Here is a 21,987-nt window from a genome sequence, read left to right as displayed (position 1 = left end):
ATAAACTGAAACCGTTACCTTTGTTTAGAACTAAAATAACAAATCATAATGGTTTCTTCTTAAATGATACTAAAAGCTATGCTGATGGTTGGCCAAGTATTTATAAATATGAATTATAATTTAACATTTTAACACCTTCATTTCTGCAGATGCTCCAGATAATTTACTTTACCTGTGGAATATTGTGTTCATTCAAGTTGTAAATGGTCCGCCTGGTCGTAGATATTGCTAATTGCTGTAATCACACTATTTCACTCCAATTTACGGAGCTTGTTAGCACTTGATGTTAGGTTGGCGCCATTAACATGCATTGTATTGTAGTAATCGCTGCTGCTTGCTGGATCGCTGCTGTGTCTCGATGCTGATGCTGGCTCTAAATCTGGTTGTCTAGGGTAAACACATGAGGTCCCGTGTTTTTCATGTGCTTTTGATGATAAAGAACGAGCGAAACCAACACATATGTAAACATCAAATATTTATTACTTTAGTGGCCATATTAATTCCACTGTCCACCAAAGACCATAACACAACACAAAGTAGTACTTCCTTTACATGTTCTTTGCATTGTTTTGCCAAACAATAACACAGAAACACACTTCACCAAAGTGACATTCTGACTGCCCCACTGCCTCCGACTGTTCTTTCGACCCTTCTCGCTGCTTGTATTTATAACATTGTCAAAGAACTACTAAAAAGAGATATAGTTTATGAGTCACATGTACATCTGTTATCATAATTTGTGCAGAAAAGTTATTAATTTGCATCGAGTGACATAATTTAACATGTTATGAAAATGACAGACAGATTTGTTGACTTGACAGAATAATTCTCTGTTACAAAAAGGCCGTTTTTTAGAAGTTTGTCAATTGACTTCTCTAATTTGCATAAATAAGTAAGTAACATGAATTATTAAGAATTACATTGGTTTTCGTCTAAAATAGGATTGATTACGTGAATACTGAGTGAAAACGCTCCTAGTGAACAAATAGGTTTCACTGGGTGATTTTTATTTAAGGAGATCCAAAATACCTAAGTTGGCCACTATTTTTCGTACTTCATATTAATTATTTAAGATAAACTTAGTGTTTTTCATGATGACATTTGCTGTATCAGTGATCAAGTGATATAAACTTTTGTGTGGGTCAGTTATTCAGTATAATTTAATGGGTTGACTGTTTATGGAGACATGTTGTGCAATCATTGTTAACATACACAATAACTTTTCTATAATCATAAATACTCATTAAACTGGTTGAATTTGGAGGGTATCGCATACTTCGGGAAAGTAAAGCCTTTAATATGTTCCGTTACAAAGTTAACTGAGACAATAGGTTCCAAAGGGGGCAATGCACTTAAATTAGATCTGACACATCCCAAAATTGCAGCTTTGTCATACAGAAAATTTGTGTATTTTGCAATATCACTTTCAAATTCATTTATCACTTTAATTAGAACAGAATATTACAAATAATATCAAATTATGAAGGCCTCATTGAAATAAATTGCAACTCTTAATTATTTTATTGATTACAAACTGCTCAAATAGACTTTGCACAACCTAATGATTTACAAAGTGTTTGTTTATTTTTTATTTTACCAAAAACACATTTCTCAATACTCTTTTGAGCACAGGAAATCACTATGTTATGGAAGTACAAGTAAACTTCCATTCTCAGTTAAGTCAAATAAAGCACACAGTGACTCCAGTCATGAACAGTACACTGTCAGTTATGTACGCTTTTGGGTGTGTCAGTGTGCTTCAAAAGATCTTCCCAGCTTATACCATGTGTGCACTGTTTATTTTATGAAAAGAAGCATTTTCTGCAAGGAGAGTTGACCGCCAAATTGATGTTAATCAAAAAATGTCATTTGAACATTCATCTGCTATCATGAAACACAAAACATCAAAGATCTGCCATTTATTGACTGACTTATGTCAACAGCACCAGCTAATGACCACTACCTCAGCTCACCCTGCCCCCTCTTCCTTGCGAAAATCAGACACAGCAGCATACCCCTGTCCAGTAGCACCATGCCTTGTAAAGTGTTATGGTGTTCTGTGTATCTTAAAGAGTTAATTTCATTAGGTGTGCTAATTCAGTACTGTATGTGGGGGAATTTTCAAATAAAAGAAAAATAGATTATATTTTATAATTACTATTGCAGCATTAACAGGTAAGCTCTTCATTGAGGCAGGGTCTGTGGCTGTAGACCCAGTCTCGATGAAGACATTGACACACAGCCCACCCGTAAGTAGGGTGAAGTAAAACAGTTAACAGGTATGTTAGTATATCTTCACTAAGTAGGTTTTTTTTGTAAAAATGTAGATATTTTGTAGAATATGATTTACTTTACACATTAATTTATTATTGTATATGCTATGTTTTTGATCGAATTAACAGTAAGTCTGATAGGACTGCCATGTTTATTTGTATTTTAACAGAAATAATATTTGAAATTAAACTGAAGCATATAGAATGTTGCTTTGTTTCATCACTACTGCAAGGCAAGCGTTATACTCCAATTAAAATTACTTTATCATTAACATTACAGTGAGTTGTGTGGTAAGGGTCAGCCACTAGTCAATTGCAGGTCTTTGTTGAGCACCGTGTGCTCACTATATTTCCCATTTTGTAGGTACATGCAGTGCCATGTGAAGTATGGCTGGCAGCATGCTGTCCCCCACCACTGGAATCCATCAGTCTCAGACTAATTTTAATCAGAGTATAACCCTCTTATGTCACTGCAGAGTGCCAAACAATGTCACATGTGCATGCCACAAAGGCAATTTAAAATCCAAACCAGAATGAAATCTTGTTCATGGAGGTGGTATGACTACAAAAATGTGCAATGGTCATAATTAAAGAGTGATTGATGCAGAAAAATCAGTGATATTTCTGTATTATCTTAACATTTTCAGCACACTAACTTTTGTCTAAAATTCTCAAATAAATGAAAAATCTGTTAACAGAATGCATATTTTGGTGTTGCTCCTTACTCATAAAATTCACTTCTGTTTTTTATGTCTTGCAGTGAATAAGCCAGGGGAATGTCCTAAACTAGTGGAAGCAAATGAAAATTGTATACAAGAGTGTCAATTAGATGCAGACTGCACAGACATACGTAAATGTTGTTTCAGTGGTTGTGGTTCTTCATGCCTGAATCCTGTTTATCCTGGGCAACTTTTAACAACAGAAAGACCAGTTGTGCAACCACAACCACAGCCACCTTATGGAGATTATGGTACGTTTATGTGCAATATCTATTGTTAAAATGAGTCATTTAATGTGAAACAACACTGGAAATTCTAGGGTGGAACAATACATAAAATAAGGGAAAGGAAATTACTCACCTATAGTGCTATAGGTGAGTAGTTGCTTTTCCTTTATTTTACATATCATTTAATATGAGTAACAGAAAATCTTGGGTAGAGTGTGTACATTGATATGAAGAAGGATAAACACTTGTGGAAGAGGAGAAGAGCAGAACTTAAACAAGTAATCAACCTGCAGGTGCGAACTCTCCGTGCAATGTATACTACCTTCCCATAACCCCCCTGGGCTCAATCTTCATTAGTCCCTGTTCTTCTCATATCTGTCCCTTTCCCTACTCCCACTCCAGCACTACACAGCCTTCTATTCCACCAACACACCCACAGTCTTCCTTTTCTCCTTCACTACTTCTCTCCGTTTCACTCCTCGCGCAGTTGTTTGCAATACGGTCACAGTGGCGAGAGACAGTGGTCATGTGTGTGTGAGTTGTATTTTCATAATGTGTGTGTGTGTGTGTGTGTGTGTGTGTGTTATACCTACTTTAAAAGAAGGCCTGTTGGCTGAAAGGTCACATGTTTAGCAGTCTTTTTGGTGTGCCTGTCTGCAACTCAAAATCTACTCCGTATGAGAAGTAGCAGTCTATCCTTTTCATAACATAATGTACTTTTACTTATTTGTGATTCTTATATGCTTAGTTTTTTTTTATCCATATAACAAACTTATCACGCATGTGTAGTGACTGGAAACAAAGAGTAGGAAAGAAGTGAAGGGTCAATGAACACGAGGAAAATGCTCATTTTGTAATATTGTGAGCAATTTCAAATTCACTATGTTATGTGCTTCTTTTTTGTTCTTCAGTTAGGCCTTTATAATTTTTTGAAGTGAAAATAGGAAGATACAAAATAAAAATTTAGGTAACAAGAAAGAGCCTTAATCATCATAGAGAATGATCATTATATCACTTGCAGATGTTCTGTCTTTGAAAATTAAAGAAGTATGAACAGAGATAAAGATGTGAAAGATGGCTTTTCAGTTTATTGGAATGAGTTATGCAATTATCTAAAGTGTATATCCTCCATTCATACACTTGTAATACATCATGCATTAATCTTGAAAGGAAAAGGTACTTGTTACAGGCTTCTTCTTGTTATCTTCTGTACTCCTAAGGCTGGTTTGATGCAGATCTCCATGTTAGTCTATCATGTGCGTAACTGCTGCAACCTTCATCCATTTTAAATTTCTTACTCCAGTCAAGTCTTGGTTTCCCTCTACAATTTTTACCCCCACACTTCCCTCCATTACCATATTAACTATTTCATAACACCTCATGACCTGACCTTTCAACCATCTCATCTTTTTTTCAAGTTGTACATAAATTTATTTTCTCCTCTGTTTGGTTCAGCATCTCCTCATTTGTTTTCCATTCTACCCATTAATCATCGGTATTCTTCTGCAGCATCACATTTCAAAAGCTTCTGTTCTTCGCTTGTGTGTACTGTTTATTACCAATATTTTTACATCCGTATAATGCTACATTTGAGACAAATACTTTCAGAACTAATGTCCTACTAATTAGATTTATATTCATTGTTAACATATATTTCTCTTTTTCTGAAAATCTTGCTGACCTTACTAACCATATTGGAGCCTCTTTAGTCTCATTAAATTCTATCTATCTAATCTTCCAATAAATGCTAGGCCATTCAGACAATTAATAAAGCCCAAAATGCAAAACAACAGATTAGTTGTTTTTCACCTTGCTCATAATTATTATTACTAAACAGCACAGATAATCAGCTTATTATTATCATCTAGATTTCACAATGCAGATCAATAAGTTAAGCATCCTACAAGTGGTTTGACATAATTTTCAAACAGAGCTGACATAGAAGTTTGACTGACTGACATAGATCTTCACTTCTGCCATCAGCTGACTGAGGCTTTGTGTGTGACACCTATTTATAGATGTACATATTACAGAAATTATGAAACATGAAAATACAGGGCTATTACATTTTGTATATCAACATAAAAAGTACAAAAAATGAAAGATACAAATGCACAGCAGGCAATGAAATAAATTTGTTTGACTAAAGCCTTGTTGTTGTTGTTGTGGTCTTCAGTCCTGAGACTGGTTTGATGCAGCTCTCCATGCTACTCTATCCTGTGCAAGCTTCTTCATCTCCCAGTACCTACTGCAACCTACATCCTTCTGAATCTGCTTAGTGTATTGATCTCTTGGTCTCCCTCTACGATTTTTACCCTCCACGCTGCCCTCCAATGCTAAATTTGTGATCCCTTGATGCCTCAAAACATGTCCTACCAACCGATCCCTTCTTCTAGTCAAGTTCTGCCACAAACTTCTCTTCTCCCCAATCCTATTCAATACCTCCTCATTAGTTACGTGATCTACCCACCTTATCTTCAGCATTCTTCTGTAGCACCACATTTCGAAAGCTTCTATTCTCTTCTTGTCCAAACTAGTTATCGTCCATGTCTCACTTCCATACATGGCTACACTCCATACAAATACTTTCAGAAACGACTTCCTGACACCTAAATCTATACTCGATGTTAACAAATTTCTCTTCTTCAGAAACGCTTTCCTTGCCATTGCCAGTCTACATTTTATGTCCTCTCTACTTCGACCATCATCGGTTATTTTACTCCCTAAATAGCAAAACTCCTTTACTACTTTAAGTGTCTCATTTCCTAATCTAATTCCCTCAGCATCACCCGACTTAATTTGACTACATTCCATTATCCTCGTTTTGCTTTTGTTGATGTTCATCTTATATCCTCCTTTCAAGACACTGTCCATTCCGTTCAACTGCTCTTCCAAGTCCTTTGCTGTCTCTGACAGAATTACAATGTCATCGGCGAACCTCAAAGTTTTTACTTCTTCTCCATGAATTTTAATACCTACTCCGAATTTTTCTTTTGTTTCCTTTACTGCTTGCTCAATATACAGATTGAATAACATCGGGGAGAGGCTACAACCCTGTCTCACTCCTTTCCCAACCACTGCTTCCCTTTCATGCCCCTCGACTCTTATAACTGCCATCTGGTTTCTGTACAAATTGTAAATAGCCTTTCGCTCCCTGTATTTTACCCCTGCCACCTTCAGAATTTGAAAGAGAGTATTCCAGTCAACATTGTCAAAAGCTTTCTCTAAGTCTACAAATGCCAGAAACGTAGGTTTGCCTTTTCTTAATCTTTCTTCCAAGATAAGTCGTAAGGTCAGTATTGCCTCACGTGTTCCAACATTTCTACGGAATCCAAACTGATCTTCTCCGAGGTCGGCTTCTACCAGTTTTTCCATTCGTCTGTAAAGAATTCGCGTTAGTATTTTGCAGCTGTGACTTATTAAACTGATAGTTCGGTAATTTTCACATCTGTCAACACCTGCTTTCTTTGGGATTGGAATTATTATATTCTTCTTGAAGTCTGAGGGTATTTCACCTGTCTCATACATCTTGCTCACCAGATGGTAGAGTTTTGTCATGACTGGCTCTCCCGAGGCCATCAGTAGTTCTAGTGGAATGTTGTCTACTCCCGGGGCCTTGTTTCGACTCAGGTCTTTCAGTGCTGTGTCAAACTCTTCACGCAGTATCTTATCTCCCATTTCGTCTTCATCTACATCCTCTTCCATTTCCATAATATTGTCCTCAAGTACATCGCCCTTGTATAAACCCTCTATATACTCCTTCCACCTTTCTGCCTTCCCTTCTTTGCTTAGAACTGGGTTTCCATCTGAGCTCTTGATATTCATACATGTGGTTCTCTTCTCTCCAAAGGTCTCTTTAATTTTCCTGTAGGCAGTATCTATCTTACCCCTAGTGAGACAAGCCTCTACATCCTTACATTTGTCCTCTAGCCATCCCTGCTTAGCCATTTTGCACTTCCTGTCGATTTCATTTTTGAGACGTTTGTATTCCTTTTTGCCTGCTTCATTTACTGCATTTTTATATTTTCTCCTTTCATCAATTAAATTCAATATTTCTTCTGTTACCCAAGGATTTCTATTAGCCCTCGTCTTTTTACCTACTTGATCGTCTGCTGCCTTCACCACTTCATCCCTCAGAGCTACCCATTCTTCTTCTACTGTATTTCTTTCCCCCATTCCTGTCAATTGTTCCCTTATGCTCTCCCTGAAACTCTCTACAACCTCTGGTTCTTTCAGTTTATCCAGGTCCCATCTCCTTAAATTCCCACCTTTTTGCAGTTTCTTCAGTTTCAATCTGCAGTTCATAACCAATAGATTGTGGTCAGAATCCACATCTGCCCCAGGAAATGTCTTACAATTTAAAACCTGGTTCCTAAATCTCTGTCTTACCATTATATAATCTATCTGAAACCTGTCAGTATCTCCAGGCTTCTTCCATGTATACAGCCTCCTTTCATGATTCTTGAACCAAGTGTTAGCTATGATTAAGTTATGCTCTGTGCAAAATTCTACAAGGCGGCTTCCTCTTTCATTCCTTCCCCCCAATCCATATTCACCTACTATGTTTCCTTCTCTCCCTTTTCCTACTGACGAATTCCAGTCACCCATGACTATTAAATTTTCGTCTCCCTTCACTACCTGAATAATTTCTTTTATCTCGTCATACATTTCATCTATTTCTTCATCATCTGCAGAGCTAGTTGGCATATAAACTTGTACTACTGTAGTAGGCATGGGCTTTGTGTCTATCTTAGCCACAATAATGCGTTCACTATGCTGTTTGTAGTAGCTAACCCGCACTCCTATTTTTTTACTCATTATTAAACCTACTCCTGCATTACCCCTATTTGATTTTGTATTTATAACCCTGTAATCACCTGACCAAAAGTCTTGTTCCTCCTGCCACCGAACTTCACTAATTCCCACTATATCTAACTTTAACCTATCCATTTCCCTTTTCAAATTTTCTAACCTACCTGCCCGATTAAGCCTTATAATTATGAAATGACAAAATAATAGGCACTGTTTTATGGGATGCTATTTTTAATGTGCATGGGGATTCACCAAAGCTCAACAATAATTTTCTAGACAATGAAATTTTCTAATTGGAATAATTGATAAATTAGCAGGCTACCTCAGTAAAAGTACTCATTTTGGAAAACGGAAAAACCACTGGGTTTTGGAAACAACTGAAACATTCTGGAAAATGAAAATTTTGAATACAAATAAGTTTTTAAATATAAAGTTTTCAGAAAAAATAAAACATTTGCTTGAAAAAGGAGAATGAGGGCTTTCAATCATGTCAATCTAGAAACAAACAAGTTTTATCATGGTGGCATTTTTTGATGAGTGCATCATTTACAGGTATAGTAAACTATGAATATTTCTTTAAATAAAATGTTTCCATATGAACTATTTACCATTGTCATCAGCAAATGGTAAATTATGCCTTGAATAATGAAATTCAGAGAAATACTGCATGGATGTGACTGTGGTATGTGCACAACAAATGAAAAGAGATCAGAAAAGGAAACAAAAAATTAGTATTGGTGACAGGAGTGGTAGAAGAAAAAGTAGGCTAATCCATCCTTACTCTGTTACATCTTTTCTTGTCATTGACAGTCTGCGTTTTATACCATCTGTACTTCTGCCATCATCAGTTATTTTGCTACCAAAATATCATAACTACTCTCCTACTTGTAGAGGGTCTTTTCATAATCTAAATCCACCAGTGTTGGTTGTTTACAAGGCTGAAAATCAGGTAGTGGTGGTATAAAATTCTCAAATTTGTGCTTATTGTTTTTTCCACTCAGCATAGCAATTCTACAAATGATAAGTCTAGAGAAGCTTGTAAAATCAATTAAAAGTAGATAAAAACTGATCTTGGCTCAACTACAAAAAAAATTTTTGTAGCAAAAAAGCTCTACTTATCTTGAAAACTGGAGCCCCTAGTAATACATACTATATAAATATATATAAATCAAGGATTAAGGGTAACACCTCACAGATAGTAGAGGTATTGAATTGTTGAATGTGAGATTTAGTTGTCAATTTTTTGTGCTGCTGTGGAAATTGCTATAGTTTAAAAACTGTGACTTGGTGAAGACAAGTATCCCACAGCTAATGTGAGGATGTGACTGTGGTTTGAATTCACGGCACTCAACAATGAGGCTGTCAGAGCCAGTGTAAAATCCTTTTAGAACAAGGTAGTCAAGAACATGTAAAATCTTTGAGTCACCATGTCAAAACAACAGATTTTGTTCAAAGTGACAAGTCAATAAATTTATAAGTGTCTAAAACTGTTACTCAGTTATATAGGATTGGCTGACCACTAATATAAATATGAAGAGGAGTCAGCAAGTGTATTAATGTAAAAAATTTGGGGTGGATGACTGCATTGTATGCATGTTCACATGTGTGTGCATGCACACACACATGCACAAAACTAAAATCTTAACTGATCAAAGAACATTCCATGTACAGTAAAAAATTAAAATTAAAATATGGCCCTCACAATTATGCCTAAATGTCATGGTAACAGCGTGTAATCAGATGGCTCCCAGACTGTTAACTATGAGTAGCTCATGATAGGTCTCCTTTGCCACTTAATCAGCTATTTAATTATTCTCATTTCCCACATAGCCTGGTACTAAGCAAATGCAACTACTGTCCCTTGCTGATATACTGTGTCCTGAATTCTTTGGACAGTTTTACTTGATGAGTACATGTGCCGAATAAACAGTACAGCACTTAAGGAACTGGAGCAGGTGAAGAGCTTTTTACCTTAATTTTGTCTCTTCTGGTGCAGTGTCTACAGGATTGTGTGACATTCAGCATCAAATGTACTCTACTCATTCAGGAAAGGATCCCTGAAGATACAGTCAAGGAAAATGACTGCACAGCCTAGGTTATCCCCCTGTGTAGATATGTCTGTGTATGTAGCTTTAAAATATTTGTTCTAATTTAAAATCTCATAAAATTTGAAATTAAAAGTTTAATTTATAGTAAGGGACCTATTTTATTCCATTACATTTAAAAATATCCTGGGTCCTTCCAATAATGAGGGAGGAGACCTACTACAACCCTGAGAAAGAACCCATATGCCTGCTGTCTGTAATTTGGCAGAAGGTGGTTTGCTCTGATCCCAAGTGGTACAGTGGCTTTTGGGTGTCTGCAAAAATACTTAATATGCAGATGAGCAACTGATGACGATGCGGGTGGCTTCTTTATGGTGTGATACTTTTAGCTGTGTTGTATCATGTGAAGCCACTGCTGAACAGATAATGGTGGCACTCCCATCTCAGCACAGAGACGGGGAATTGGTCTTGTTCTGGTAACCCTAGTAGCCAAACTAATTGTTTTATAATGGATTTCATCTAGCATCTTCATATATAATGACTGCAGTTCCATACATGGTGAAGCCATAACTAGGACAGGAACAAATGTGCCTTTTATAAAATTGTGGCAGTCTTGTCCTAACTGCAGCAACTCCCTTGCCGCAGTGGTTACCGTGAGATCACCGAAGTTAAGCGCTGTCGGGCATGGTCGGCACTTGGATGGGTGACCATCCAGGCTGCCATGCGCTGTTGCCATTTTTCGGGGTGCACTCAGCCTCGTGATGCCAATTGAGGAGCTACTCGACTGAATAGTAGCGACTTTGGTCAAGAATACCATCATAACGACCGGGAGAGCGGTGTGCTGACCCCACACCCCTCCTATCCGCATCCTCCACGGAGGATGACACGGCGGTCAGATGGTCCCGGTAGGCCACTCGTGGCCTGAAGACGGAGTGCTCTTTTTTTGTCCTACTGCCACTCAGGCATTGTAAAATGGCATGTGTTTTTGTTAATGTATCTTTGAGATCTTTTATGAAGAAATGAAGTATCTCATCAAATTTGAGACCCAGGAACCTCAATGAATTCTTAAGGGGAGTGCTATATGAACACAAGTGGAAATTTTGAAAAATTTGTAATTTTTCTAAATACTGTAGCTCAAAAAATAAGAGTTTTAAGTCCATTTAATGTTTACTTCTTTTAACAGATCTTTTGGAAACATTCTAATGTATGAACCATAGCTTTTACTCTCATACTTTTTTCTGAATTAGATTTTGTGTTGCAAGTGAAATAAAACATGTCAATTAAGTACGTATAGCATAGGTACACATATCTCAAAGTTAAAACAGAAGTAGTAGCTTGATGTCATCCTTGAAGACCTCTCACACTATCTCCTTCTCCCACTTCAGAACCTCTTTCTGCACCTGCTCATCAGCTGAAAATTTAATTCCACACATGCGTGCCTTCAGGGCGATGAAAAGATGATAATCTGAAGGTGCTAAGTCAGGAGAATATGGGGGAGGGGTGGGGGGATTCAAAATATCCAAACCAAATGAGCTCAAGAGCACCTTGGTGGCTAATGCTGTTTGGGGACAGGCACTGTCATGCAACAAGCACATTCCTCTTGTCAGCATTCCACTCCTTTTGTTTTGAATGTTTATTTTGAGGAGTTTTCAGCTGAGATGTCTGTGTGACATGGGGGTATTGTCATGTGTGCAGCTACTTTTAAATTCCTTTAATTTTAGGGGCTTCCTGTGGTCAAATGTCCTTGAAGTAACCTTTCACCTGTTTGGGAAACTATAGAGAGTTTTCTAAGGCTAACACTTTAAACTTGATTTTTTGACACTCAATCTCATACTTGTTTCTGTGAAAACATGAGAGGTGCCCCTCAGATGCAGGTCAGGTATGTTAGAAACATGGCATGTGCAATAAAAATCGATGCAGACAGTTTTATCTGTGGAAAATCTACAACCAGAATTCTTTGCTCGTTTTTATTGCTTCTTGTTCATCAATTGAATTTGACCATATGTGGCTACAAGACTGGAAGATGAGTAGAAAAAAAATAAAAATCACACATATAATGAATATTCCGCAGTAATTTTATCATGAAAGAAATACTTTCAAAATGCAAAGAAAAGGGTAACACTTAAAACACTTCCCTGAGGAACACAATTTTTCTTAATAAAACTATCTGAGAATTTGCATCCTATTCTCCATCTAACATTTCAGTCACTTAGGTGTGATTGCAGTAAAATGCAGAGATGCTTGCTGAATACCCAGACCTTGACTTAACGTAAGGTATTATATATCCATGTAGTTACTCCTTGTTGGTAAAAAATTACTAACAATTTGTTACTTATGAAAGAAGAATTCTTTTATTGAAATTTCCAACTGTGTAAGGTTTTTGATGGTAGAATGATTCCTTCAGAAGCCACAGTGGAAGTGCCTCAGGAGATTCCTTTTTTCCCCCAAAAACTGCACACAACAGCTGTTGATAATTCATTCCAGTGTCTCTTCTGAACAGATGATAAGTGCAGGACGGTGATAACAACTTAGAGACATCCAGTCATTCCCTGGTTTTAGAAAGAGCATAAGGATAGCTTACTACAAGAGTCTAGGACACTGTCCTAACCAGATCTTATTAAAAAGTGCCAGGAGGATTTCCTTAGACTGAAAATGCAGTAGCAGTAGCATCCCATAACTAATTCCATCTGGCCCAGGAGCTACAGACAAGGCACTTTTTAACTCCCGCATGGAGAATAGGCAGTTATACATCTCTGTGTTAATAGCTCAAAGTCAGTCTTGTTTTCTCCATGGCTTCCTGACAGAATTTGAATGTGGGGCCATGTCTTGTATTAGACATTACATTATAAAAATAATCTGGTGTCTGTGCAGTAAGGCATGGCATTATTGTATGAACACTTGTTCTCTCTGTAGCTGCTACTGTAGTTTTCCCCTTCCATACAGAAGTCTTCCAACTAACTTCCATACTTCTGTGGCCAGACTGGAACAATTTATCAAACTTAGAAACTCTTTATCAAACTTAGAAACGATAGACCTCAATCCTGAGGTCTATAGAATTGGTGCAACAGCAGTTTGTTGGATAGTGCTTGTGATGTATTTTTTGTTGGATAGTGCTTGTGATGTATTCTACCCAGTTCTGTAGACCAATAGGTGATCAAATATTGTGAGATGACTATACAGTGTCTTTTTCTGCTGAGCTCCTGTTTTGGTGACTTGCTGTTGGTGAATTTTCTTTTGGCAAAGTATAACAAGACTGGAAAGTGGTCATTTAAATGGAGATTGGTACCAGCTTCCCACTAAGGCCGGTATTACACTATCAAATTTCTTTGTCCAAAATCTTTGTCCAATATCTTTGTCAAAGATATTTGATAGTGTAATAGGGATCTTTGACAAATGTCGTCCAATATTTGATCAAATCTAGGCCGAGGCCGTATATTTGATCAAAGAAATCGCTTGTCTTCTGTTCACTGCAATGCGATATGTTACCACGCGGAGCGCTAGCATCGCTGCAGCGTTCTGTCGTCTGTAGTGTTTTTATAACCATTGCCGGCAAATACAATTGGTGTGTGCCGACAACTACAGAATTAATAGAGATGTCTGAAGCTGATGAGGCGCTTTACAACGTGAGGCACCCTGAATACAAAAATAGATTAAGAAGATTGGAGACCTAACCTAACCTAACATAACCCTCTCCTGTAGCAAGGAATGGGAGTGCTATAGTGAGCCTGTCTTCTGAAGATGTAGCAGTTCTTAAGTGAAAATTGTGCATTGTGATATGAGGATACACTTCATTGAGCACATACAGAAATGTATGCTCATCCATTCTTAAGCAATTGATGATGTACGACTTGACGTCTTCCACTGTAAGCTCACGTAACAAGTTTTGTTGAATGCGTTTATCGTGTCATCGTAAAACCCACGGCTTCACCCAGATTAGATTAGTTTTTCGTTCCATAGATCCGTGCTGAAGAGATCCTCGTGGATGTGGAACATGTCGATATTTTTTTAAGCTGAAATAAAAATACTAATAGTATGAATAAATACATCATTCGTTTCTATTAAAAATTTCGCCAATGGAGTAGAAGGAGTTGGCCAGTAGTAAGTCTTTCAGGCTCCTTTTAAACTGATCTTTATTTCTAACTAAATTTTTTATGTTTCCTGGCAAAGTATTGAAGATGAGTGTTCCTGAGTAGTGGACCCCTTTTTGAACTAAAGTAAGTGCTTTTAAGTCCTTGTGCAGATCATTTTTGTTCCTGGTATTGTATGTATGAACTGAGTTGTTTGTTGGAAAAAGAGATATATTATTTACGACAAATTTTATTAAGAAGTAAATATACTGAGAGGCAGTAGTTAGTGTACCCAGTTCTTTGAAGAGGTTTCTGCAGGAAGTCCGTGAATTTACTCCACAAATAATACGTATTACACACTTTTGGACCTTGAAAACTTTTGTTTGACTTCAAGATTTACCCCAAAATATTATCCCATATGGCATTATGGAATGAAAGTATGCAAGCTTTTTCATTTTTATGTTGCCTATGTCTGCTAACACTCGAATTGCAAATACAGATTTGTTAAGGCGTTTCTGCAGTTCTGTGGTGTGCTCCTCCCAACTGAATTTATTATCAAGTTGTAATCCCAGGACTTTTAAGACTGTCAACCTCGTATGTATGGATCCATTTTTTCCCCCCACTTCTTTTCCGCATGTGCACACAATGCAATTGGAGTACGTAGAACTGCTGCGGTTAATAACAAGTTGTTGTCAGCCATCTTGAACTTTGACGAAAAATTTGATGACAGTGTAATACCCCTTGTAGCGCTACGTCAAAGATCTTTGTCAAATATATTGGACGGAATATTGGATCACATCTTTGATCAAATCTTTGACAAAGAAATTTGATAGTGTAATACCGGCCTAAGCAACGTCAGTGAGTGCAAGTGAACAGATGGAGAGGGTTATGGCAGAGACTGACCCTGTTGCTGGGCTGAAGTGTATTGATTGTCCTCTGATAAGAGGAGACCCTCAAAGGCTCTCAGGTAGGTGCTTCTTGAGCCCCAGAGATGATTGCAGGCATTCAAATCCCTGAGAAGCATGAATGGGTGAGGAAGTTCTTTAATGAAATCTCTGGTAGCCTCTCTGAACACACTGTGACCTTAGGTGACAAGTGAAAAGTGATAGAAATTGCTTGTAAATTGGTGTTGAGTCTGATATGGCTGACATGGTATGTCTCATTGACAAACACATCCATGCATGCCTTTGCTCTCTCACCATCATGCTTGTCATTCCTTTAGCGAATCAGAGGTGTGTCAGTTTGTTTCAAAGGCATTTCTTGTTGGCATACGCCAAATGGTTGGTCCTGTGACAGCTTCTGTACTTGAGTTCTGAATCCATATCGTTTTCAATGTCAGTAAAGTTATTTTCACTGTCAGAGCATGCTTTTTACTAACAGCTTTAATGAAACTACTTTTGTTTTTCTTTGGCATTTTGTTTATGTCTCTCTCTCTCTCTCTCTCTCTCTCTCTCTCTATCTATCTATCTATCTATCTATCTGTCTGTCTGTTTTGTCAAGGATGATTTTATTCTATTTTCCTTATATGACACAGAAATACTTCTTTGACTGCCTGATGTACCCACCATCAATTTGGGGCAGACTTGGATAATGTTGCTTGAATGTATTTGTGTTACTTAATTGGTTTCCGTCTGTGCAGGGGAATTGCTTTTAGGCTGGTGTTTCTTCAGAACCACAACAAAGGAGGTTGTAAAACTTGGAGACTGCATGGCCTTCAATGTCTGCTTTACTTCACCATAAGAATTTTTCATTGGCATGTATCTTGCAATATCTTCTCCAAATGGAGTGATAACCCTGGCAGTTGACACGCTTTGGTGGGGATGTGCATGGGGATTATTTTTTCACCGACTGCTGATACTAATCTGTTGCAGATCAAATCACCTCTATGTGAAACTTTGTTGTGTACAAGTCTCTGGAATTTGTAGCACCTCACTGTATTAGTCTTGGCTTGAGGTGTATATACTCAGCATTTATATGTTCTGGCAATATAGGTGTATTAAAAGAATTCTATGATTCTAATCTGTCATAATTTTTTACTTCTGTGAAGCCAATATTGAACCACTCTTCTTGCAACTTTTTCATGTTTTGACCACAACTACAGCACTCGCCACAGAGATAACTTCAAACTTCCAACACATCGTTTAAAACTTTATGCCCAAACGCCAGAGTATATGGGGTTAAAAATTTTCAATAAAATAAAAGGCAGTAATATATTTAAAATGGAGATTGGTTCACTGAAAAGATTGCTCTTTACTCTCCTGGTGGAAAAGTGTTATTATTCTGTCGATGAATTCATTGAGGACAGCTTCACAATCTGAACACAGGGATTGTAATACATTTATTATATTATGTACATGTGTAGCTGTAACTTAGAAATGTAAAATATAATGTAAACTTTTGTATTTCTCTTAAAAAAAGTGAAAAAAGTTCCTTTTGTAAACCTTGACATGTCTCCTGTACATCAAATCAAATGATTTGAAAATTGTATGTAATGAGATGAATAAACCACATAACATAACATAACATAACATGTCCATAATGTTATGACATGGCACAACACCTCTGTAGAAGTTGAGTGAGTTTTGCAGTTTGCTCATCGGCCCACAGATCAAGAGCCCCACATTCACCAAAACTGTATCCAGCCAATGGAAACTGAGCTCTGTGAGGTGCACATCATTAGGCATCATCCAGGAGGCACACATGGCTTATGGAACTGCTTGTATGTGGAAAGCATTATTGCCCTAGAAGAAAATTTAATTAATGATCTTAGTTCAAAGAAAATATTCAAGAGATGTTTTCACTTCACATTTATCTGCCAACTGTAGTTATAAAGTTCTGATAGATATTGTTTCTATTAAAGTTCTGATAGATAGTGTTTCTATGAGGTTGTTTTTTATTTAGTTCGGAGAGATTTGTTAACATCACAGTCGAGTTTACAATATGAATGCTGTACTTGAACAAGAATTTGAGGTCCTCTAGATCATGTAGAAGTGACCAAAATTTCTAATTTTAAGCTCTCCAGACAAAATATTAGTCATCCTGTTAAAAGAATAAACTATTGATTAGATGGCTTAGACTGCTACCAGGCAGTCACACGACCTCCATCACTGTCATAAGTCACTGCAGTGAAGTGGTGTGTATGTGTCCATCTCAACTGGTTTCTGAGTGAAAATCACAAAGGGAATAGAGTGCAGTTGATATTCAGAGTCAGGTACCTCACAGCTGCAGTGGGCTGAAAAAAGAACAGAAACTGGACAGTAGCCTGTATTTATTTATAAATTTTTTATTTACATTTTTTTGTTGGTAGACATTGACTGATGGCTTCATGTACAATACGCAGCACATATATCTACACATATTAATATGTTACACACAGCTTAGAATTCTGTATTTATACAGGGAATGTACAGTGAGATATTTGTTTTTGACAATGACTGGTCTCCCTGTATCCCAGACCATGTATCAGCCTAACAGCTCTCCTTCGTAGCACCAGTATTCTGTTCAAGAGCACACGGTATACAAAATTCCACAAATATTTCCTGCACAGCTGTAGCATGATTTGCCTGCTGTGGACTCTGGTAACTGTGATTTTGTGGTACTGACTTTTAGGCCCTGATTACTAAAATATTTTGTTACTTCTGGTGTCCCATGTGCTGACTGGAGAAGTGTACTGTGGTAGAATAAATTGTGATTTTGCCTCTTTTCAAATGATGAAAGGCATGAGTCCACCGAGGCCCAGTGAGACATGTAACATACAGTATGTGGAGGGCTAGTTCTGGTTGGATGGTTAGGAGTTGTCTTTCATACCATGACCTGGATCCTCTCATTCAGACTACTGTGAACACAAAGCAGAACGTTTATTTCAACATTTTCAGTTACCAAATGTTACACTTTCTTCTACGTCCTTATGGTTGGTATGCTGTGGATACTCCTGCCTTCCAAGATGACAACAGATGCATTCACAGGGCTTCACACATGTTTCTCGTTTGATGAATTCTCAGGCACCCAATCGCAACTCAATTGGATGGTAAAATCAACTTATCTGAATACCACAGAAAACATCTGGAACTCTCTGGAACAGCAGGTGAAACTTAGCAATCAGCATTCCCACAGTCTGGTTGCTCTGTGGTATCTAATCATCAATGAGTGACTTCAGCTGGATGTAGTGTGACATGTGGAGATACTTTTTGACTGTCTTACTTGCCACACTGAGATCTTTACTGATGTTACACATCATTAGCCTGGCACCCCCTGGGGATGACACATTTTTACCTGGTGTGCACATTTAAAAATTATAATAACATTAAATATTAACAATATTTGTTTTAGAATATGGATTACTACTGACTCGCTACAGAAACAGGAACAATTAGGACAGGTATGGCAGTACACAAATGTAAAAAGATGAGTTAATGTATGAGCCATGTAGCATTGCAGGCTGGGATATCCTTCAGAGTCCAGTCACCTAAATAGGAACCCCTTCCTTTTTTTGCACTGACTGGGTGCCTTTCCTGTTCAAAGTTCAAGTATAATTTCTTAAAGATGACTGTGATGAATGCATATGGAGTGTAGCTCCTTGCTTGTGAAATTTGGTGCTGGCACATACTCTGCTCCTCTTGAATGCCACAAAGGGGGCTACCTAGCTAGTCATACCTCTCTATGGATAAGCCATTAACTTTGTCACAAGTTCTCAGCCGACTATGTGGAGAGGTTTGGAATATAATGCAGGACATTGGCATAAAGCTTGGTGATCAGAAACCTATTTCCCCACCTCTCCTCACCTTGCAAGCCAGATGTTGTTGTTGTTGTGGTCTTCAGTCCTGAGACTGGTTTGATGCAGCTCTCCATGCTACTCTATCCTGTGCAAGCTTCTTCATCTCCCAGTACCTACTGCAACCTACATCCTTCTGAATCTGCTTAGTGTATTCATCTCTTGGTCTCCCCCTAACATTTTTACCCTCCACGCTGCCCTCCAATACTAAATTGGTGATCCCTTGATGCCTCAGAACATGTCCTACCAACCGATCCCTTCTTCTGGTCAAGTTGTGCCACAAACTCCTCTTCTCCCCAATCCTATTTAGTACCTCCTCATTAGTTATGTGATCTACCCATCTAATCTTCAGCATTCTTCTGTAGCACCACATTTCAAAAGCTTCTATTCTCTTCTTGTCCAAACTATTTACCGTCCATGATTCACTTCCATACATGGCTACACTCCATACAAATACTTTCAGAAATGACTTCCTGACACTTAAATCTATACTCGATGTTAACAAATTTCTCTTCTTGAGAAACGCTTTCCTTGCCATTGCCAGTCTACATTTTATATCCTCTCTACTTTGACCATCATCAGTTATTTTGCTCCCCAAATAGCAAAACTCCTTTACTACTTTAAGTGTCTCGTTTAATAATCTAATACCCTCAACATCACCCGACTTAATTCGACTACATTCCATTATCCTCGTTTTGCTTTTGTTGATGTTCATCTTATATCCTCCCTTCAAGACACCATCCATTCCGTTCAACTGCTCTTCCAAGTCCTTTGCTGTCTCTGACAGAATTACAATATCATCGGCAAACCTCAAAGTTTTTATTTCTTCTCCATGGATTTTAATACCTACTCCGAATTTTTCTTTTGTTTCCTTTACTGCTTGCTCAATATACAGATTGAATAACATCGGGGAGAGGCTACAACCCTGTCTTACTCCCTTCCCAACCACTGCTTCCCTTTCATGTCCCTCGACTCTTATAACTGCCATCTGGTTTCTGTACAAATTGTAAATAGCCTTTCGCTCCCTGTATTTTACCCCTGCCACCTTTAGAATTTGAAAGAGAGTATTCCAGTTAACATTGTCAAAAGCTTTCTCTAAGTCTACAAATGCTAGAAACGTAGGTTTGCCTTTCCTTAATCTTTCTTCTAAGATAAGTCGTAAGGTCAGTATTGCCTCACGTGTTCCAGTATTTCTACGGAATCCAAACTGATCTTCCCCGAGGTCGGCTTCTACTAGTTTTTCCATTCGTCTGTAAAGAATTCGCGTTAGTATTTTGCAGCTGTGGCTTATTAAACTGATAGTTCGGTAATTTTCACATCTGTCAACACCTGCTTTCTTTGGGATTGGAATTATTATATTCTTCTTGAAGTCTGAGGGTATTTCGCCTGTTTCATACATCTTGCTCACCAGATGGTAGAGTTTTGTCAGGACTGGCTCTCCCAAGGCCGCCAGTAGTTCTAATGGAATGTTGTCTACTCCGGGGGCCTTGTTTCGATTCAGGTCTTTCAGTGCTCTGTCAAACTCTTCACGCAGTATCGTATCTCCCATTTCATCTTCATCTACATCCTCTTTAATCATACAGTAAAGCTGCATGCCCTCGGGAAAAATTATGGCCGTAGTTTCCCCTTGCTTTCAGCCGTTCGCAGTACCAGCACAGCAAGGCCGTTTTGGTTATTGTTACAAGGCCAGATCAGTCAATCATCCAGACTGTTGCCCTTGCAACTTCTGAAAAGGCTGCTGCCCCTCTTCAGGAACCACACGTTTGTCTGGCCTCTCAACAGATAGCCCTCCGTTGTGGTTGTACCTACGGTACGGCTATCTGTATCGCTGAGGCACGCAAGCCTCCCCACCAACGGCAAGGTCCATGGTTCACGGGGGGGTGGGGGGGGGGGGCAAGCCAGATACTTGTGGTCAAATTTTTTTTCTACCCCCAGGATTTGTATCAATTAACCCGCAGAACAGAGGGGTGACTGTTGAGAGGCCAGACAAACACATGGTTGCTGAAGAGGGGCAGCAGCTTTTTCAGTAGTTGCAGGGGCAACAGTCTGGATGATCTGGCCTTGTAACACTAACCAAAACGGCCTTGCTGTGGTGGTACTGCAAACGGCTGAAAGCAAGGGGAAACTACAGCCATAATTTTTCCCGAGGGCATGCAGCTTTACTGTATGGTTAGATGATGATGGCATCCTCTTGGGTAAAATATTTCGGAGGTAAAATAGTCCCCCATTTGGATCTCCGGGCGGGGACTACTCAAGAGGACGTCGTTATCTGGAGAAAGAAAACTGGCGTTCTACGGATCAGAGTGTGGAATGTCAGATCCCTTAATTGAGCAGGTAGGTTAGAAAATTTAAAAAGGGAAATGGATAGGTTAAAATTAGATATAGTGGGCATTAGTGAAGTTCGGTGGCAGGAGGAACAAGACTTTTGGTCGGGTGAATACAGGGTAATAAATACAAAATCAAATAGGGGTAATGCAGGAGTAGGTATAATAATGAATAGGAGTGCGGGTAAGCTTCTACAAACAGCATAGTGAACACATTATTGTGGACAAGATAGACACGAAGCCCACGCCTACTACAGTAGTACAAGTTTATATGTCAACTAGCTCTGCAGATGATGAAGAGATTGATGAAATGTACGATGAGATAAAAGAAATTATTCATGTAGTGAAGGGAGACGAAAATTTAATAGTCATGGGTGACTAGAATTCGAGAGTAGGAAAAGGGAGAGAAGGAAACATAGTAGGTGAATATGGAATGGGGGTAAGAAATGAAAGAGGAAGCCGTCTGGTAGAATTTTGCACAGAGCATAACTTAATCACAGCTAACACTTGGTTCAAGAATCATAAAAGAAGGTTGTATACATGGAAGAATCCTGGAGATACTAGAAGGTATCAGATAGATTATATAATGGTAAGACAGAGATTTAGGGACCAGGTTTTTAAATTGTAAGACATTTCCGGGGCAGATTTGGACTCTGACCACAATCTACTGGTTATACACTGTAGACTAAAACTGAAGAAACGGCGAAAAGGTGGGAATTTAAGGAGATGGGTCCTGGATAAACTGACTA

General features: G+C 38.3%; 1 protein-coding gene across 1 annotated transcript in view; it reads left to right on the top strand.

The window, feature by feature from the left end:
• The window catches only part of LOC126260841 (papilin), a 267,981-nt gene that overhangs the window by 199,238 nt on the left and 46,756 nt on the right, over nucleotides 1-21,987 (top strand). Inside the window, exon 30 of the mRNA XM_049958243.1 lies at nucleotides 3,034-3,243. Within this exon, the coding sequence (XP_049814200.1) occupies nucleotides 3,034-3,243 (210 nt within the window). The remainder of the gene's footprint in view (nucleotides 1-3,033; nucleotides 3,244-21,987) is intronic.

The sequence above is a fragment of the Schistocerca nitens genome, chromosome 5 (assembly GCF_023898315.1).
Source record: "Schistocerca nitens isolate TAMUIC-IGC-003100 chromosome 5, iqSchNite1.1, whole genome shotgun sequence".
In the NCBI taxonomy this organism is placed as follows: domain Eukaryota; kingdom Metazoa; phylum Arthropoda; class Insecta; order Orthoptera; family Acrididae; genus Schistocerca; species Schistocerca nitens.
This window is presented reverse-complemented; position numbering and strand designations above follow the sequence as displayed.